Raw genomic sequence first — 20,133 nt, 5'->3', positions numbered from 1 at the left:
CCATACAAATAAAACAGTAGGAAAGGCAGGACACACAGGCACTGCTGAGCAAGCGTGATGCCGAGTGTGCCTCCCTGCTCACTTGACTCACCCTCTTACTGTGTGAATTCATAGAAAGCACGACTCTCCTTACAATTTAAAGATCAATAGGGCTGGGCACAGTGGCTCGCTCCTGTAATCCCAGCACTTTGGAAGGCCAAGGCGGGTGGATCAGTTGAGGCCAGGAGTTCGAGACCAGCCTGGCCAACATGGTGAAAACCCGTCTCTACTAAAAATACAAAAAATTGGCCGGGCATGGTGGTGGGCACCTGTAATCCCAGCTATTTGGGAGGCTGAGGCAGGATGATCACTTGAACCAGGGAGGTGGTGGTTGCAGTGAGCCAAGATCGTGCCACAGTACTCCAGCCTGGGTGACAGTGAGACTCTGTCTCAAAAAAAAAGAAAAAAAGAAAAGAAAAGAAATCAATAGAAAAATACAAGTGGTGCCATAGACTTAAAAAGCTAATGACACAGTTTCAAATTATTATATAAAATTAAATTATACTCAGTAACTCTTTAATTTAGTAAAGTAGGTGGTAAAATCGCCTGCAGAGCGTGATTCCATTTTTACACCATTTAATGTGTGTCTGTGCATCTGTAAGTATGTATCTATCATCCATCTCTATTTGTCTTTCAATGATCTGTATCTATCTATCCACCTGTCTGTCTGTATCAATCTAGGGAAGAGAAAGAGCTTGGGATCTGCCTTTGTTTGTTCACACACCAAAATGGGAACTGTGGTTTTCTGGATTCTTCTTTCAGTGCTTTTCTGAGTTTAGATTTGTGCACAATGAGCATCTGGCGCTTGTACAATTTTTACAAGCTCCTAGGCCCCCCAGCTCCTGGGTACAGGGGTGTCAGTCACCTCAGCAGGACTGACAGCTGGAACACGGTCATCCTCCTGGTGCAGCCGTGAGGGCAGCCATGGCAAACTGACCCCCGGGGCTTTTTGTGTCCACTGATGGGGGCAGATGCCACTCCTTGGCAAGCAGCTCACCCAGCTTGTGCTCTCTCCGTACATAGGCTCAGCGTCCTGGGTCAGAAAGCAGCCTCTCAGTTCCCCCTCCTCCCTGCCAGAGGTGGTTGAAGGTGGGGAGAAATGGGGTCTTTTGGGGAGGGCTTGTGGGATGAGAAGAGACGGTCAGGGTTCTGCCATGTGGCAGGGGGAGGAAGCAGGAGTAACGAGGGGCAGGTGGAGAGGGGATAAAGGAAGCCGGTGCCTCCTGCAGCCACGCTAGGAGCTGACCCTCTCTACCCATGCTTCAGGCACTCAGGCGCTCATCCAGGGGTCATCCTGTACCTCAGACTTGCCAAGAACTGTCCAGCCCCAGGGCCTTTGCAAGCCCTGGTTGCATCACCTAGGATGCCCGCTCCCATCTCACCATGTGGCTGGCTCTTTCTCATTCATTGGTCTCAGCCCAGTGGCCTCCTTCTCATCAGAGAGGCTGCCCCTGCCTGCCTTGGCTGGCCGTCCCCTCCCCCACAATGACTCTATGACATCATCGTGTTCCTTCTCCTCAGAGCCCTCAGACCCTCTGAAATCCTCTGGTCTGTGTTTTGTTTCCTCTGTCTCTATCTCTCTCCCCACCAGAAGGCAGGCCCCAGGAGGGCAAGGACCCGGCCTGTCCAGCTCCCAGTCACAGCCCCAGGGCCGAGCCTGCAGTAGATGCTCAACAAGGCTTCTTGTCTCCTACCGGCCTCTCCTCCCTCTAGGGGAGACTGGACTTGGGGTGTTGTTGGGGTCTAATCACGACTCAAAGGAAAGAGACACTGAAGTGGGTGAGCTGGCCTCGCACTGCACTTCCTGCTAGAGTTCAAAGTCAGCCCTGCCCCTGGAACTGCCGTGGCCAGTTTAGATTGTTCCAGAATCCTGCTGCAGGCTGTTCAAAAGGCTCCCAGCTGCTATCAGGAAATAGCTCAGGAAGGTCTCCCTTAAACACCAAGAAACTGAGATGCAATCAGCTGGCCTGGAATTCAGGAAAGTGCTGGTTCTGAAACTGAGGACAGAAAGAATATGACTCGGGGCGAGAAGATGTGAACCTGCCAACCAGCCTGTGTTCTTTTTCCACCTGTCCCGCCACATGTTGTGCCACGTCCATGCCTCCTGTCCCGCCATCACCCCAGGAGGTGGCAGACGGGGACCCTGCTCCGTGGGGAAGCGAACGCTCAGTGACTGCTACCCCTGCCCGCTGGCGTCCACCCGTAATCTCTCAGTTGTGGTCTGAAAGGCCAAACATGAAGCAGGATTTTCCATTATGGTTGCAATTTTGGCTTGTAATTTTATCACTCGAATCTAAATCCACTTCAGAAATGCCATAAACTAATTGTCACTGAATAAACTGAAACTTTTGAGGAGTTTATAAAAGTGATTTAGTGGGAGAAAGAAAGGAAAATAGAAAACAAATGTTGCCCACAGAATTGTTGGCAAAAAGGTAAAAACTCTCTGTTTCTTTTGAAAGCATTCCCTCGTCTGGGAGCAATCCCTGCCCATCGTGGCTTCGGGGCCCAGGCCCTGAGACTGTGTTTGTCTTGGAGCTGGTGGGGTTGATTTCACATTTGTCCCTGGGAAGCTGATTGAGGCAGTGTCGGCAGTGAGGGCAGGAGTAGGTTCTTTAGAAAATAAATGGCCACAGATCAGATCCAATCCTTATCCCACAGAATGGACCGGGTTTCCTTGATTAAAAATAATAATAATAACAAAATGAATGTTGGGGTTAAGTAAATGTGAGTTAATTACTAAGCTGTGACCACGTTCACAGTTTCTGAGGCTAAACACTTCAACGCGCCTCGTCAGTTTATGTTAGGCAATAATTTGAATGACTACTGGTTAGCTGTTTCACTTCAGTCATATTAAGAAACAGTATACAAAGGGTATAAAGTGATCAGCTCTGTTTACGCTGAGGAGGAGGGTTCTAAAATCAGCTAACGGAGCGGAGCAGAGGGGAGAGTGCTCACGGTTTTTGACGGGCTTCTGATGATCGTTTAGGAAGGAAAATCTTGGAGAAACTTTTAAAGGTAGACAGACTGGGAACAGCGAAATGATGCAAAGCCCTCAACGGTATTTCCAGCATGGACCAGGGCGAGAGGAGAGAGTTTCCCTGGGATACATAACTTGTTGATAAGAAAGAGCCTACAAAATACTCCAGGTCAAAAGGAGCAAGATTCAGGATCAGCTGAACTCCCGCAAGATCCACAAGTGCTGAACTGTAGCATTCTTGGTGCCTGCTGAGATGGGAGTCAGGATGTAGTGAAATTCTGAGCTTCCTGGTTGGCTGAGGAGAGGGGGCTCAGGGGAGAGGTCTTCCTCTCACCACTGCCTCAGAGAAACCTCAAAACCTCATAGCTTTGAACCCCAGAATTCTCAGGTCTTCTGCAAAAATGCAGACATGCTGGTGTCAAAAATCATCCTGGAGTCCCAGGAGCAGCATCTCACATCTTTACGGCAACACAAAACAAAGCAACACAAAAACAGCAAATGTAAATATATCTTCTTCAGGATAGGCCTTAACTGAATGAGCAGGAAGGGGCGTGTTCCTTAAACCGGTGGTTCTCAAAAGGTGGCATCTGGACCAGCAGCAGCAGCGCCACCTGGGTACAGAGCAGAGGATTCCAGATCCCTGAAGGCTCCAAGGAGAAGGAACACAGTGATATCACAGAGTCATTGTTGGGGAGGAGGTGGGCCAGCCAGGGCAGGCAGGGACAGCCTCTCTGACAAGGGGGCCACTGGGCTGAGACCAATGAATGAGCAGGAGCCAGCCACGTGGTGAGCCAGAAGAGGGCATCCCGGGCAGTGGGTCCAGCATGTGCAAAGGTCCTGGGGCTGGACAGTTCTTGTGGGTATTTGAGGTACAGGATGATCCCTGGATGAGCACCTGAGTGCATGAAGCATGTGTGGAGAGTGTCAGCTCCCAGCGTGGCTGCAGGAGGGAGTTGTTAATGAGTAGTGAGTTTCAGCTCTGCAGGATGAAAATAGTTTGCGTGTTAGACATACACATTCTCAGCCTCACCCCGCCCTGTCACAGACCCTCCAGGGAACCCTCCTGCAAGCTGAAGTCTGAGATTGGCTGCTCTCAACAACCGGGTGTGTCCCTAGGCCCCCTCTGGGTGAATCTCAGATGTGGCTTGGGGAGAGTGAACACAGAGGCTGACCCCTGGTAAACCCTTCCCTCTTATACTCAGCATTCAGTTCCATGAAATGGGCTTCCTAAGTCCAACCTCACAGACCCCATAGGAAAGAGCAGATGGAATCTCCGAGGGCACCAGCTATACACGGTGATGGAAGGACCAATGCGTGCTCTCAATGCCACTGCAGACCACAGGCCAGGGCCCTCCACAAGCCTGACCTTCACGCCTCAATCATCGCTCCTTCTCTGTCCAACACGGGCCCTTCTTTCCGCCCTCCTCTTTCTTTAGGGCTTTCTCTGTCCCCCAGGGCTGGCCTCGCCCCATCCTGGGCTCTGCGGAACTGGTGCATGGCTCTGCGAGGGGGTGGACCTTGGCTCCGCCCCTTTTCTGACTGAGGAAGCTGCTTGGCCTTTCTGTGTCTCGGCTGATCTCTAAAATGGGAGTGAAACTCTCTAAACTCATTGGCCCCAGTGAGAATTAGAGAGGACGCAGCACCCTGCTCTATGCCTGGCATGGCCACTGTCTGCCAACAGTGCCTATCAGTTATTATCAACCAGTCATGCTCTGAAACCCTCCACCCACGTAAACGTGTGAGACCTCCGGGACACCCCCATCCTAGAGCTCCTTACGACCTCGTTGGTTGAGCCCATGGGTTCCTCCGTTTCTTAGATATCACCATTTTTCTTTCATGCGTGACTGTCTAGAACCAGGTACCCATAAACAGAAGCATCTGCTCCAGAGCACCCTCTATTCTAATTTCTTGGCATCTCCCATTTGTGATTTCCCATGAGAAACGAGCTTGCGGCTGTGGGCAGCCTCCCTGGGCTGTCTTCTTCCTGCTCATGTGGGATCAGGCTCAGAACTGGAGGTCACTGCCTGCAGGGCTCCCCGGGAGAAGCACTGCCCAGGATGCTCTGGGGTGATGAAAAGTTCTAGATTGGGCCATCCAGGGTTCCAGTCAGCAGGCATTAGCCACGCGTGGCTGTGTTCTTGAAGGGTGGCTCAGAAGACAGAGAGGTGCATTTTTATTTTATGTAATCTGAATTGCAGTGTAGACAGACACCTGTGGTTAGCAGCTTCCGAGGGGGACTGCAGCCCTGGGGAGCATCCCGCTGCTTCCAGGCTGCGCTCCCTGAGCCCCAAAGGTTCCAGCAAGTGCTTTCAGGGTTGCACCTCAGAGACAGAAAGCAGGAAAGGTCGGTTGGCAGGGCTTTGCAGCCCCACCTTCTACAGAGCACGTGTGTTCTCATCCACTCACCATGCTGTTTGAAGAAAGCTCTACAGAGCACATGTGTTCTCATCCACACCCCAAGGTGTTTGAAGAAAGCTTAGGAAAGGAATGATGAGACCCCTGACTTCAGTCAAACCTTTGCTGAACACATAAGGAAACAGAGAGGGTCATGAAATGGAAGAACTCACACAGCCACCCCTCCTTCAGCGGGGAAAACGAGCCTGGGAACATGCTCAAGCCGCTTTGGACTGGGGAGTGGGAAGATGGCGACAAGCAGTTCCTTGTGGACCCCGGTCCCTGACCCCATGAAGCGGGGGCCCCAAGGGCAGTGAGGGACAGAGTTTGTACTGGGCACTGAGACCCCAAGCTCCCTCTCTCTGGCCATGGCTGTGGGGGTCCCCAAGTAGAAGTGGAAGAGGGAAACTGAGGAAAACAAAATGGTCCTGCTTGAGAGAGGGAGCATGGGCTGCTTTCTCCTCCCCCACCAGTTGGTCCAGTGAGCCTCATCTGTTCGCACGCTGCTAATAAAGACAGACCCGAGAACGGGGAATTTATAAAGGAAAGAGGTTTAATGGATTCACAGTTCCACATGGCTGGGGAGGCCTCACACTCATGGCAGAAGACGAAGGAGAGGCAAAGGCAGGTCTTACGTGGCAGCAGGCAGGAGAGCTTGTGTCAGGGAATTCCCATTTATAAAACCATGAGATCATGTGAGACTTACTGACTACCACGAGAACAGCATGGGGGAAACTGCCCCCACGATTCAATGATCTCCACTTGGCCCTGCCCTTGAAAGGTGGGGATTATTACGATTCAAGGTGAAATTTGGGTGGGGACACAGCCAAACCATACCAGAGCCTTTGAGAGGTGTCGAGGCTGCCACCCCAGCTGAATTTATCAGCAGGACAGGAAGGGGGCTGGAAAGGGCTGTAACTTTCTTGCTCTGTGATCCAAGCTGAGACACAAATGTTTGTTGAAAGGGACTGGGGTCAAACAAGCCTGGGTTCAAATCCCGTCTAACCCTTGCTTGTTCTGTGACCTTGGAAGTCAGTTCCCTTCTCTGAGCTTCCATTGTCTAATCCGTAAAATGGGGACAAAATGTAAAATGGAAAACTACAAACCAGGAAGTTGGAAGTCATATGCTTTCTGATTTCAAAAGTTACTAGAAAACAATGACAATCAAAACACTGTGGTCCTGACATACAGACAGACAGAACAATGGGACAGAACACTGAGCCCAGAAAGAAGCCCTTTGACTTCTTTGACATTCAAGCATCTTGAGCCAAGACCCTTCAATGGGGAAAGGGTAGTCTCTTCAACAAATGGTTATTTGGAAAACTGAATACCACACTCAGAAGAATGAAGTTGAGCCCTTATCTTACCCCAGATACAAAAAATTAACTCAAAATGGACCAAAGGCATTGCCATAAGAATTAAATGTAAAAATTAAACTATAAAACTCTTAGAAGAAAACAGCGGGGGAAAGCTTCACGATGTTGGACTTGGCAGTGACTTCTTGGACATGACACCCAATGAACAGCCAAGAAAACAAAAAACAAATCCATGCAAACACGTGTGCACAAATATCCACAGAGCACTATTCCTACCCGCCAAATGCTGAGCGCAATGAAAATGTTCATTGACAGGAGAATGGATAAGCAAAACATGGTCCACCCATACAGTGGAATATTATTCAGCCTTAAAAAGGAAGGAAATTCTGACACCTGCTATGATATGAGTGAGCCTTGAGGATATGGTGTCGAGTGAAACAAACCACTCATAAAAGGACAAACATTGTATAAATCTACGGACATGACTTGCCTAATGTCAGCAAATTCTCAGAGATAGAAAATAGCGGTGGTGGGGGTCTGCCCAGGGTTACAGGGATGGGGGTGGTGTTTAACAGGGACCTTCCTGAGCTATTTCCTGACAGCAGCTGGGAGCCTTTTGAACAGCCTGCAGGGGGATTCTGGAACAATCTAAACTGCCCATGACAGTTCCAGGGGCAGGACTGACTTTGAACTCTAGCAGGAAGTGCAGTGCGAGGCCAGCTCACCCACTTCAGTGTCTCTTTCCTTTGAGTCATTTAGACCCCAACAACACCCCAAGTCCTGTCTCCCCTGGAGGGAGGAGAGGCCGGTGGGAGGCGAGAAGCCTTGTTGAGCATCTACTGCAGGCTCGGCCCTGGGGCTGTGGCTGGGAGCTAGACAGGCCGGGTCCTTGCCCTCCTGGGGCCTGCCTTCTAGTGGGGAGAGAGATAGAGACAGAGGAAACAAAACACAGACCAGAGGATTTCAGAGGGTCTGAGGGCTCTGAGGAGAAGGAACACGATGATGTCATAGAGTCATTGTGGGGGAGGGGACGGCCAGCCAAGGCAGGCAGGGGCGGCCTCTCTGATGAGAAAGAGGTCACTGGGCTGAGACCAATGAAAGAGAAAGAGCCAGCCACGTGGTGACGTGGTGAGCTGGGAGCGGGCATCCCAGGCAATGCAACCAGCACTTGCAAAGGCCCTGGGGCTGGACAGTTCTTGGCGAGTCTGAGGTACAGGATGATCCCTGGATGAGCGCCTAAGTGCCTGAAGCATGGGTAGAGAGGGTCAGCTCCCAGTGTGGCTGCTGGAGGGAGTCATTTAACGAGTACTGAGTATCAGTTCTGCAGGATGGAAATAGTTTTGAAATTGGACAGAGGCGACGGTGATCCACTAATGTGAGTGGACGCAATGCCACTGAAATGTTCACTTTAAAAAAGTTAAAACGGCAAGGTTTACATTAAGTATACTTTGCCACAATAAAAGGAAAAGAAAAAATGTAATAACTGTATGAAGTTGAGATGAAATGATGCAACTAATAATTTAGTTTGATTAGCAAAGAGTAGGCACTCACATATTTAAATATAACCATCATTATGATGGTACCCTGTCAGTGCTGGGGGATAATTTATGAGGGAGGTTGAAGACGAGGAGGAGGAGGAGACAAAGGGAATCAGCTTCTATTATCCACAGCAGAATGCCTCTGGAGTTGTTTGAAGTAGAAAGGTAGTCAACGTGATCCCATTTATATTGTAACATTGATTGGCCAGGTTTTTAACATGACAAAGTACTAGGTAGACCCAACTCAGCCTGTCCTAGTAATCATGACTCCTTGAGTATTTGTGAGACTTCTGGTACGTTCTCTACAGTCTCAACATTGGAACTGACTGAACCGTGTGTTATGCATTAAATCTAGGGTCTGGGACACCTCCCAGGCCACCTCCGTCATTTCACAAGAGCCAGGTCATCTTCTTCGTGCTTGTGAGCATCCCTTCACACTCGATCCTTCCCACACACCTGCCAAGGGAAAGAGGCAGGGACCACCTACAGACACCAAGAAAGAGGCAGCATGGTCCTCCTGCCCTGGAGGCCGTTACCATCCGGAACATCCCGCCCTGAAAGGAAGACCACCTACCATCTGGGCTTCTGTCTCACACGGGGCAGAGCCTCTCAGTGGCCAACTGTTTTTAATAAGGGTCTGCCAATTCTGATGGTATTGCACAGACATGGGGAAGGGGAGAGAGGAGACAGGACTTTGTGCATGAGCTGTTCATCCCTCCAACAGCAGTGCCGGTGTCACGGCTGATGGGCAAAATTCCTACAGATGCCTTCTCTTAGCAACTCACTTCCCCTGGAACCAGACACAGGCTTCTCCAGGAAACAGCTCACTACCTGACACAATCCCCAACCTCTCTGTCTTCTTTTCCCTTTTGCCTGGGAGAGTGTTTTGGGTCACTGCCGAGAGAGAAAGACCTTAGGCTGTGCACTGAGTATAGCATCTATGTTTACTAAGGAACCAAGAGTCCCTCTCTTGAAAAAGAAAGAGAACAGGATTTTTGTTTTTTTTTTCCTGTGAAAGCCACTGCTGTGGCTTGGGCCATCAGAAGCATACTAGGTTTATCTAAAGCCCCCAGAGGGCCTGCATAGCCCACTTTGCTTCTCCACGGCTTAAGGGGACTCCTCAGGCACCCCGGGCTTTTCCTCTGACCTGAAAAATACCCCTGCTGTCCATGCAGATCTGGACTGTCACCCAATCCCCCGTCTGCTGAGACCCCTAATAGGATATCTGGCAGGGAGAGACGGCATCTGATCTTATCAGTTTCTTCTCTGGCAAGCCTGGCTCCACCAAAATAACTTTTATCTGGAAATAAAATAATGCAATTAATGTCCTGACTGTCTGATACCCTCTCGAGTGATCTCAGCTCTGATGATTTCATGGGGAGGGGGGGGGCCTGTCTGCTAATTGCCCAGAGCATTTATTAAGTCAAAGGCATTTGGTTGGGAAACAAAGCCAGTGAGTGCACAAGGATCTTATGCAATGAAATGAATACACCGCACGGTTTTTGTTGTTGTTGTTGTTGTTGTTTTGTTTTGTTTTCTCTTTCTCTATTTGGATCTAAAATGGCTCCTTTCCCCGCTCCCCACCCCTTCCCGGGGCAGGAAAAGTGCATGCCCCTCGCAAGCGTCCTGACTGCATTTACGTCACCTAGGAATTTTCTTTTTCTGGCTTACTCTCTGGCATCACCCGGCTGAGAGGCTCCAGGAAAATCGTAAACCCTGTTGAATGGCACCACAGTAACGGCCAGTCCCATCGGAACACGCTTGTGCTTTTTGTCTTGTAATGTCAAAATGAACTTGGCCGGGAACCTGAAGCTGCCAGCTGTGTGCCAGTTTGGCTTTCCGTGTTTCTGAGTGGGGGTGGGCTGCAAAGCAGGGAGGGCTGAGCAGGCCCCAGCAAGCTCGCTCCGGGTCCTTGGGGGGCTCAAATCGGGCTGCCTGGCATGGGATTGCCTCAAAGGCTCCGAGAGACCATCCTGAGCCTTCTTATACTCACGTAGGGCTGGTGCAGTGCACACAGGAAGCCCTGGATGCAGATGAACTCGGTCAGCCTGCCTCTGCCAGGAATAGCTGTGTGACCTTTAGGGAAGCAGTTCGTCTCTCTGGGTTTCAGTTTCCTTGTCTGTAAAACGAGGAGAGACCGGAATGGGCTAGGAGTTTTCAGCTCATCTCATCCTGGGACCTTATTTTCTAAGGAAACCTTCCCAAGATGTGTCGTGTGTAAAACAGAGAACAGTTGAGATCTTCTGTTTGAAGCAGGTGGTTGGTAGGTCAGTCCCATCTGCTAAGTACTCCTGCCTTCTTTTCCAGGAAGATTCTGGGGGTCAGACCACCAAATGCTCTCTGAGGAGAATTTCAAACTTGTGCTGCTGTGTTCTATGATTTGCCAAAACCAGCTTCATTCAGTCAGTCAATCTGTATCTATTGATCGACCTATATCAAGCTTGTCCAACCCAAGGCTCTGGGGCCACATGTGGAAGGAGAGCTTTGAATGTGGCCCAACAGAAATTCCTAAACTTTCTTAAAACATTGTGATTTTTTTCCTCATTTGCTTTTTTTTAGCTCATCAGCTACGGTGGGTGTTAGTGTATTTTATGTATGGCCCAAGACAATTCTTCTCTTTTCAATGTGGCTCAGCCAGGGAAGCCGAAAAGGACGCCCCTGATGTATATCTCCTACCTAGATATCCACTCGGTTTGCCCTTAGTTATTGCCAAACTTCAACATGTCTGAGAGTCCCCAGGATAACTGTTGAAACATGGACTTCCGGGCCCCACCTCTGCAGTTTCTGATGGATTGGGGTCTGGGTTGTGGATTTCTAGCAAGCTCCCAGATGAGGCTGATGCCGTGGTTCCAGCTTACCCCCTGGGAATCTCCAAATCCTCTTCCACATTGGCTCACAGAGAGGGTTTCCTCACCTTGATTTTAGACATTTTAGCAGAAACCAAAGTGTGAAAGACAAGAACGGTGCTATTTCCCACATGCACAGAAAGGAATAGTCAGAAGCGATTATGTCCAGTTTCGAAGCCTCTGTGCTGCCCTTTGGGGCCCAACAGCATTGTGTCATGGGATACTTGCATTTACTAAATTAATTTTTCTCTTACAATTAGGGCATAAAAGTCTGACTAGTTGTAGTTAATCAGATGAGGGTTCACACACCCTACAGCCCAGTCCCATCCCATGCTGGGTGAGCAGCTAGCAGAGTTCTCACACATCCGTAAGGGACATGTGCCACCATGTCCCTCATGGTGTCGTTTATGGTGGTGAGAGCTGAGGAGCCCACCACTGGGACAGCGGACAGTACAGCATGGGGGTGCCCCCATGGAGTGAGGGGTGCCAGCTAGGGACAGTGCATATGGACCCAATAGAGTGGGTGGGTCTTACTAATTTGCTCAGGGGTAGGGTGCAGAGGGGAGAAAAATAGAATGAAATATTTAACACAAGACCGTTTGTGCAAATTATTTCCACACTAAGAACATGCTTTAGACCTGTTGGAACCGTCGCCCACATAGTGAGAAGGAATGAGAGTAGGAAACCCTCAGGAAGGGGACTGAAGAAATAAAACGAGAAAGGGTCTCCCTAGGACCAGCGATGAAAATGGCACACCAGCAGCCAAGGGCTGAGATTTGTTGGCTGTCTGCACCTGAGTTAAGAAGTCAACACAGAAAAAGTGAAAAACTGAAAATGTGGGTCTTGGGCATCCACAGACAGCGCTAAGGACTTTCCCTCCAGCCTCTTCACCTTTGTTAACCTCACATTGTCCGTTCTCATCACAGCAGGACAACTAAGCCCTGACTCCGTCCCGGCGCCTGCCCTCCCTGTGTGTCCACAGTGGCTGGGGAACTTGGGGGCACGGCCGGTGGAAAATCAGAGAAAAGAATGACTCATCCAGGTTCCTTTTTCCTTTGTTCTCTTTCCCCTCATGATCAGGGATGACTGTGGCTAATTTCCTTTGTGCGGTTTTAGAGAAAAGTTGGTTTGTAGTGAACTCATGGTTCATGAACCTGGCTACATCAGTTTCAATCAAGGCACTTGTTTAAAAAACCAACAAAACCACTAAATTCCCAGGGTCCACTCCATATCAGATTCTCTGGGACTGGGATTAAAGAATCTGCAGTTGTGTGGTTTTTGTTTTTTCTTTTTCTTGTTTAAATGTTTCCTTAAGTTTTTCAGGTGTTGAGGATGAAACCCAAGTGGGAACTGGGCTTGTGCCCCCCATCTGTATACTCTGCAGGTGCTGAGATGGGGGGGTTCCCCTGCGCCCCCTGGTGGTGAGGACAAGGGGTGCGCCGCCCTCCCGCATGGGAGAACCCAGCCCGGGGTCAGGTAGGAGGAGACCCCCACAGAAGCCACGTCTGCCATCCTACCAGATGGGTGGGGCGAAACCACCGCTCCACTGCAAGAACATTCCAGCCCTTGCTTTTTTATCCTGCCCTGTATTTCACTGCCACAGGCATTATCTCCTTCAATCTCATTTGTCTTCCACAGGTGCCTTTCCAGAGTCCCAAGGATTGATTTTTATGGTGGAATTAAAGCCCCGTGTCAAGACATCAGGGAGATGTTTTGTGGGAGACACTTTTTCTCCCTTTCCCTCACATCTGTTCAAGCCTGTGCTCAGGCCAAGTTCCCTGATCCGACATCACTGCGCAGAGGCCTCCCTGGTGAGGCCTAAGAAACAGGACAGTGATTGTGCTGACATCTCGGCTAATGGGAAGGCACCAGTGCTGCATGGGAGACAGACTTCTAAACGTCTTGTCCTGGGGGCTAGATCACTACTACATTGTTTGTTATGTCCAAAAAAATGCAGAGACTACACATGAGCCAGGGCAGTGCTGGGGGCAGGTATCCACCCGTGGGTGAGCAGATATGGCCCTGCCCTCCGGAAGCTTAGAGTCTACTGGGAACTGGTCAAACAACCACACAAACAGATCATTAGAATTGGAGGGTCTGATGAAGTTTAACCTGAGACCTGAAGGTGAGGAGCTGACCACAGCGAGAGCTGGGAAAAGAGCACCTGGGAGGGAGCAGCATGTGCGAAGACCGTGTGGCAGGCCTTCAAGTGGAGTGTGGCTGCAGCAGAGGCTGGAGAGGGAGGCGGGGCCGGGCCAGTATGGCTCAGAGTCCACAGGGAGGACCTGAGATCTGCTCTGGGGTTCCCAGTGTCATTGGAGGAGATTCAGTGGGGATCTCCTCTGCGCAGTGATGTCGGATCAGGGAACTTGGCCTGAGCACAGGCTTGAACAGATGTGAGGGAAAGGGAGAAAAAGTGTCTCCCACAAAACATTCAATTACTTGGCGTCATTCCATTTGTATTATTCTTTTTCCTGATCTAATAAATGCATGTGGTTAAGAAAGATCAAATAATCCTCAACAGCCTTTCCTGGAAAACACACTGTCGATGGAAATGTAAATTCATGCAGCCGCTGTGGAAAGCAGTTTGGAGATTTCTCAGAGAACTTAGAACCCCCATGTGTCCCAGCAATTCCATCACTGGGTATAGACAGAAAGGAACAGACACACATGCATGTGTATGTTCATCGTGGCACTGTTCGCAATAACAAAGATGTGGAATCAACCCAAATGCCTATGGACGGTAGACTAAAGAAAATGTGCTGTACACACATTGTGGAATACTACGCCGCCATAAAGAGAATGAGATCATGTCCTTTGCTGCAACATGGATGCAGCTGGAGGCCATTAGCCTAAGCAAATTAACACGGGAACAGAAAAGTAAATACAGCATGTTCTCACTTATAAGTGGGAGCTAAATAATGAGAACATACGGATCCATAGAGGGGAACAACAGACACTGAGCCTACCAAAGGGTGGAGGGTAGGAGGAGGGTGAGGACGGACACACTGCCTGGCAGGTACTATGCTGATTACATGGGTGATGGAATAATTGCACACCAGCCCCCTGCGACACACATTTTACCCACATAACAAATCTGAACACGCACCCTCTGAACCTAAAAGTTGGGAAGAAAATGAAAACACCAGCTTCCTGATTTACTCCTCCCCGTGCCCAGTGCCACTCTCCAGAGCAACTAGTTTGGGTTTTTCTGTTTTTGTCTGTTCATCCTCAGCTCTGTGTTTTCACTCTCCTCATTATAGTAGAGAACATTCGTCATCATTAAATGAATGAATGAAAGAACTCCCACCCAAAACCCACCTAGGCAAGCTCAGGAAGAATGTCTGGAGGCTTGGAAGCCTCGGGGTAGCCGGTAGCCTGCCTGCTGAGCGGTTCCAAGCACTGTCCATGGGCTGTGGGAAAGGGTACCTGCTGTATAAGTAGGAGTGCTGCCACCTCTTGGGGCCTGAATGCCAGAGGGGCAGAGGGAGCTGTGGGTCCCATGGGGGCTGGTGTCTGAAGCCGATGCCCATGCTGGGGCGGGTGGGCTGTGCCAGGTGAGGTGGTTCAGGTTCTACCCTCTCTTTGCAGGGCTTGAGTCTGGGGCAGCCTGGCTGCCCAGAGGTGGCAGATGACACGAAGAAATAACCATGTAAGTGCTGGCTGTGTAGGAGGTAAGGGGAAAGGAGATGGGGGTCGGGGAGGACGGGGGCTCAGAGGAGGCAGGGAATGGGAGAGCAAACATCATGGCTTCATCATTCAGAGCAGCATTGGGAAGGATGAACGCCAACTGCGTTCCAGGAACTTCCACTGTTCTCACACACCCAGGTGAGTGGTGTTCAGGTGGGTAGCACCCAGGTGAGCGGCATCCCAGTGAGTGGCACCAGATGAGTTGCATCCAGGTGAGTGACACCTAGATGAGTGATATTCAGGTGAGTGGCATCTGTGTAAGTGGCATCTGTGTGAGTGGCATCTGTATGAGTGGCATTATCCAGGTGAGCAGCTTCCGGGTAAGTGGCATTCAGGTGAGTGGCATCATCCAGGTGACACCTGGGTGAGTGGCATCATCCAGGTAAGTGGCACTCAGGTGAGTAGCATTCAGGTCAGTGACACCCAGGTGAGTGGCATCCACGTGACTAGCATTGTCCAGGTGCATAACACCTAGGTGAGTGGCACCCAGTTGAGTTGTGCCCAAGTAACATCCAGGTGAGTGTTCAGGTGAGTGGCATCCAGGTAAGTGGTGTCCAGGTGAGTAACAGCCAGGCGAATGGTGCCCAGGTGAGTGGCATCACCTAGGTGAGTGGTGTCCTGGTGAGCGGTGTCCAGGTGGGTGGCATCGTCAAAGTGACAATAACTAACAATTATGGGGCTCACTGTGGACCGGTACTATGCCACGCTTGACATCACTGAACTCAATTCGTCCTCGCCAGGAGCTTATGGGCCGTCCCTAGATCAGAATCCGAGGAGAAAGGAGTTCCACACGGCAGCCAGCCAGCTGGAGAGCGGCCTCCTACCACCGCCAGGCTCCCCAGCCCAGTCCTGGATATCTGCGAAAGAATGAGCAGATCCCCACAGGCCAGGTGGGCTGGAAGGGAGGGCTATTGTTCCCTGGGACAAACGTGTGGGGGGAGCTGTTTCTCCTTTCTCAGTCCTGACTTCCCACAGCTATCCCCAAACACACTCGTTTACACTGAAGCACCAAGACATCAGAACCTTCTGGAAACTTAATATGCAAGGAATCGGTGGAGTAGGCACTGAAGAACAGAGTCGTCCTTAGGCCAGGCTGGAGGGAAACTCAAGATGGCGGCCTGGCCCTGCAGGGTGGCGGAAGTGGGAGCAGCAGAGGCCCGGGCGGAGCGGGGAGGCCTGAAGAGCGGAAGCTTCCTCCCTTCTCAGGTGCGGCTCAGCCTCTGCCCCGCAGCGCTGCGCCCCACTCCCCGCCCCTGCACCTCCTGGCTCAGGAAATGAGCCCCCGGGCGTCTCCCCGTGAAGCTCCCAGCCCGGCCTTCAGGCCCACACAACCTTCAGTGTCTGGGCTCAGCTTGCAGCGGGTCAGGGGCTTGCTTCCTGCAGCCCAGGCTGAACCCCCTCTGCGTAGGGATGAAGGGGTTGAACCGCCTCTGCCTGGGGATGAGGAGGCTGAGCCCCATCTGCGTGGGGATGAGGAGGCTGAGCCCTCTCTGCGTGGGAATGAGGAGGCTGAGCCCCATCTGCGTGGGGATGAGGAGACTGAGCCCCGTCTGCGTGGGAATGAGGAGGCTGAGCCCCATCTGCGTGGGGATGAGGAGGCTGAGCCCTCTCTGCGTGGGGATGAGGAGGCTGAGCCCCATCTGCGTGGGGATGAGGAGGCTGGGCCCCATCTGCGTGGGGATGAGGAGGCTGGGCCCCATCTGCGTGGGGATGAGGAGGCTGGGCCCCATCTGCGTGGGGATGAGGAGACTGAGCCCCGTCTGCGTGGGGATGAGGAGGCTGAGCCCTCTCTGCGTGGGGATGAGGAGGCTGAGCCCCATCTACGTGGGGATGAGGAGACGGGGCCCCATCTACGTGGGGATGAGGAGACTGGGCCCCATCTGCGTGGGGATGAGGAGGCTGACTCCCCTGTTGCTGTTCCCTGTGGCCTGGGGCCCCAGGCTCCCCACCGAGGTTGAGGGCTTCCAGCCCAACAGAGCCTGGAATAGGTTCTGCTGTCCCCAAAGGAGGAAGCCGACAGAAGATGAAAAGGGCTGGGAGACAGGCAGGGGGAGGGGAAGGGAGAAGGCAGAGCAGAAGGGGACGGAGAAGGAGGCACCCTGAGCTCAGATCCTACTCAAAGTTTGCAGACAGCTCACTGCCGTCTACCCTTCCCTGAAAAGCTTTGCAAAGATGAGGGGGTTGGCTGGTTTCAGAGTAGAGGTTTATGAGGAAAGGGTGATAAAGGCTTTAACAACCACCAGATTCCGGGGTGTTCGCCCTTCGTGAGCCTGTGTGCTGGGAGGGACAGCGAGTGGACCAGAGGCCCTTTTGTCTCCGGAACACGGGCCCTTGGAAGTCTGGCAGGAAAAGGCACCTCCCAGGAGACCATCTATTCACGTTCATCGGAAATGACAGCCACTGGCCCAGAGGCTGGGGATGGCGGGTGGAGGGAGCAAGGGGCGGGGCAAGGATGAATCATTCATTCATTAATTCATTCAGGCAGCAAATATTTCTTTAGCAGCTACAGTGCATTCCAGGCCCTGGTCTCTATGCAGGAGAGGCCAGCAAAGACGCTGTCCTCAGGAAGCTTCCATTTCAGTGCCGGAGGACCCACAATCCACGAGGCCATGGGCCTGCAGGCGTCAAGTCCTACGAAGAAAACTAAGGCAGGGAAACAGGCTGGAGACTGCGGGTGCTGCGTGATGCTGTTTATGTACGGCCTGAAGGGAGGGAGGGGTGGCCACCACTGGATCCCCAGATCTCTGCACTGGTGGAGAGACAAGAGCCAGTGCAGAGATGGTGCGGTGGCCAGATGTGCAGGGGGCATCCAGGGGCAGGCAGGAGGCCGGAGTGGAGGGAGCGAGGGGGAGGGGCAGGTGGGGTTGGCTCAGGGAGGCCCTGGGCCCTGTTATGGGCCTCAGATTGCACCCGGCTGAGTTGGAAGCTGTTGGAGGGTTCGGAGCAGGGCTGCGATGGGACCCAACTCAGGTGTTACAGAATCACATTGGCTGCTGTGTTAGAACTGACCGGTCGCCCGCAGGGTGGTGCGTTCTGGGCTACTGTGATGACCCAGGTGACCGGGTGGCACCAGGGCCTGGACAGAAAGTAGAGGAGAAGGTGGTAAGAAATAAATATACAAAGTATGCAAATATGTGTATAGATGTGTATTACATATTAATTATATATAAGACATAATATATGTATGTTAATTTTATAAAAAATTATATATGTAATTCGCAGAGAAACTTATTTTGTATTCCCTCCTAGACAGGGATCCTTGGGGTGTACGGGTTTGTCCATCTTGGCCGAGAAAGCACAGCCCTTGACCCACAGCAATCCTCTTTCCGTAACTGTTGAAGAAACAAAAGCCATTTCTTAGCAGGAAGCTAAGACCCCAGAGGCTGAAATTTCACCCAGACCCAGGAGAGCCAGAGTCCGGAGAATCCCCCTGGTCTCTGCCCATCAATCCCAAAGTGAGGGTCTTTCTCAGGGTCCTTGGAAGAGCTGGTGGGAAAGCGGTTTATGAGTTCCTGAGTGCCGTCCCTTGCTCTGGGCAATGTCCTCTGAGATAAGAGACTCTTAAAATGTAAAGGACAAGCCACTCAAGCTCTCCTCCTGAAGAAATGGGAACTGTCCCTTCCCCATCCCTGTCCTCCCCTCCTCCCAGGCCCCCTCTGTACCAGTTCCCCGCTGTGTGCACCCAGCCTCCTCACAGTGGCCTTCACTGAGCCCCACCCTGGGTTGGGGGCAGCCGGGCCCTGGGAACTCACAGAAGATAAGGCGTTCCCTGCCCTGCTCATCCCAGCACAGGAGTCTGGCAGACCCACCAAGTGAAACCGTTTTCTGTGCCTTCTGCCTCTGCTTTGGGAACTTAATATGCAGAATGATAAAAGTGACTGTGATAGCAAAACACCCTTTAAAACACCCTTTAAAGATTGCCTGTTGAAATACAACAAAAATGCAGACAAGTATGCAAATCACAGGCATGCAGCTTAGTGAATTTTTGTGAAATCATCCCTGCCCTGGAGCCAGCCCCACAGCCCAGAAGCTCCCATGCCCCTCCTGGCTGCCACTCCCGCCTCCTGATAACGATTATCAGGCCCCAGCCAACCAGGGAGGCAGAACTACTATGCATAGTGTGGAATAACAGATTTATTACAGGGACTTAGACCCTCTGCAATTGTGGGAGGAACTGGGGGGGGCGGGGTTCAGAAGCAAGTTCCTCCCCAGGGAGGCTTCCAGAAACATCAGTGAGTGCGGCTTGCAGGGAAATCCAGAAAGCTGGCTGGTACGTGGGGAATGGGGACGGGAGGCAGTGGAGGGATCTGCGGGGCACAGCTGCTTCTGTGACTGGTGGTCCCAGGGTCACTGGCGGCCAGTGAGGTTCGCAGTTGGGAAGGAGACAGAGAGAAAAGAACAAGTTGTCACCAATCAGCACCTCCTTGCCTGTCTCTCCCCAGGACAGTCACAAAGACTTCCGGGGGTCGTGGCAGCTGCTCCACTTCCAACTTTCAGATCCTGCTCACCCTCCTCTTTCCGCCATCTCCAACCTGGGACCAAGCAGGGGAAAGTGGCTCCAGCCCAGCTTGACCCCCCTGCAGACGGAGACCTGTGCACCTGGTTGTGAGCATTTTAAAACATCACACAGGATATACCCTTCGGTGCCTGGATTCCTTTGCTAAGTGTTATATTAGGGAGGCGCACCCTTGCTGTTGTGTGTGGCAAGATTTGTGTGTTCTCATTTTTCCATAATATTCCTCTGTATACCTATCCCATAATTCATTGATCCATCCTACTGTTGAAAAGCATGTAAGGAGTGTCTGGTCATTGGCTGTTACAAACAGTGCTGCCTGAATGCTCATGTGATGGTCCTTTCGTGGACATGTACACATTTTTCTTGCAATTGTGCCTAAATGTGGAATCTCCAGGTGGGAGGCTGTGCTTGTATTCAGCTTCAGTAGACAGTTCGTATCCCAAAGGAACTGCACCCGATTATGTTTCATGTTGCAAGCCCTTTTTACTCCTATTCTTGGTTTCAAATGTTGATTCTGTTACTTTCTAGCCATTTGACCAGGAACAATCTAGGTAACCAAGCAGAGCAACAATTTCCTGCTTATCTGTAAAACAGGGATAAGAATAGTACCTCCCACATGAGTCCCTGTAAGGAAATACAGTAGTCCAGGAAAATTGCTTAGAGAAGTGACTGTCATGTACAAATGCTCAGCATATTAGCTGTTACTACTATTTTTGTTTAAAATAATAATGATGACCTTATCAAATTATTTGGAGGCAATCTGATTTTATCTGTAACTTGCATAGGTAAAAGGGCAAAGCCTTGAACCTAAGTCATC

At 51.2% G+C, this 20,133-nt stretch overlaps 1 protein-coding gene across 1 annotated transcript; it reads left to right on the top strand.

Annotated features, from left to right (window-relative positions):
- Positions 1–3,690: 3,690 nt before the first annotated feature.
- Positions 3,691–19,882, top strand: LOC117088160. Its single transcript, XM_033219226.1, is given in 8 exon segments — positions 3,691–3,802; positions 14,702–14,762; positions 14,874–14,938; positions 15,541–15,690; positions 15,776–15,872; positions 15,875–16,006; positions 18,165–18,255; positions 19,243–19,882. Coding segments are annotated over 7 exon segments (723 nt in total). The 5' UTR covers positions 3,691–3,802; positions 14,702–14,741; the 3' UTR covers positions 19,410–19,882.
- Positions 19,883–20,133: the final 251 nt, after the last annotated feature.

Source organism: Trachypithecus francoisi, unplaced genomic scaffold, assembly GCF_009764315.1.
Source record: "Trachypithecus francoisi isolate TF-2019V2 unplaced genomic scaffold, Tfra_2.0 Lachesis_group10, whole genome shotgun sequence".
Lineage (NCBI taxonomy): Eukaryota > Metazoa > Chordata > Mammalia > Primates > Cercopithecidae > Trachypithecus > Trachypithecus francoisi.
Note: the sequence above shows the minus strand (reverse complement) of the source record. Positions and strands in the feature narration are given on the sequence as shown.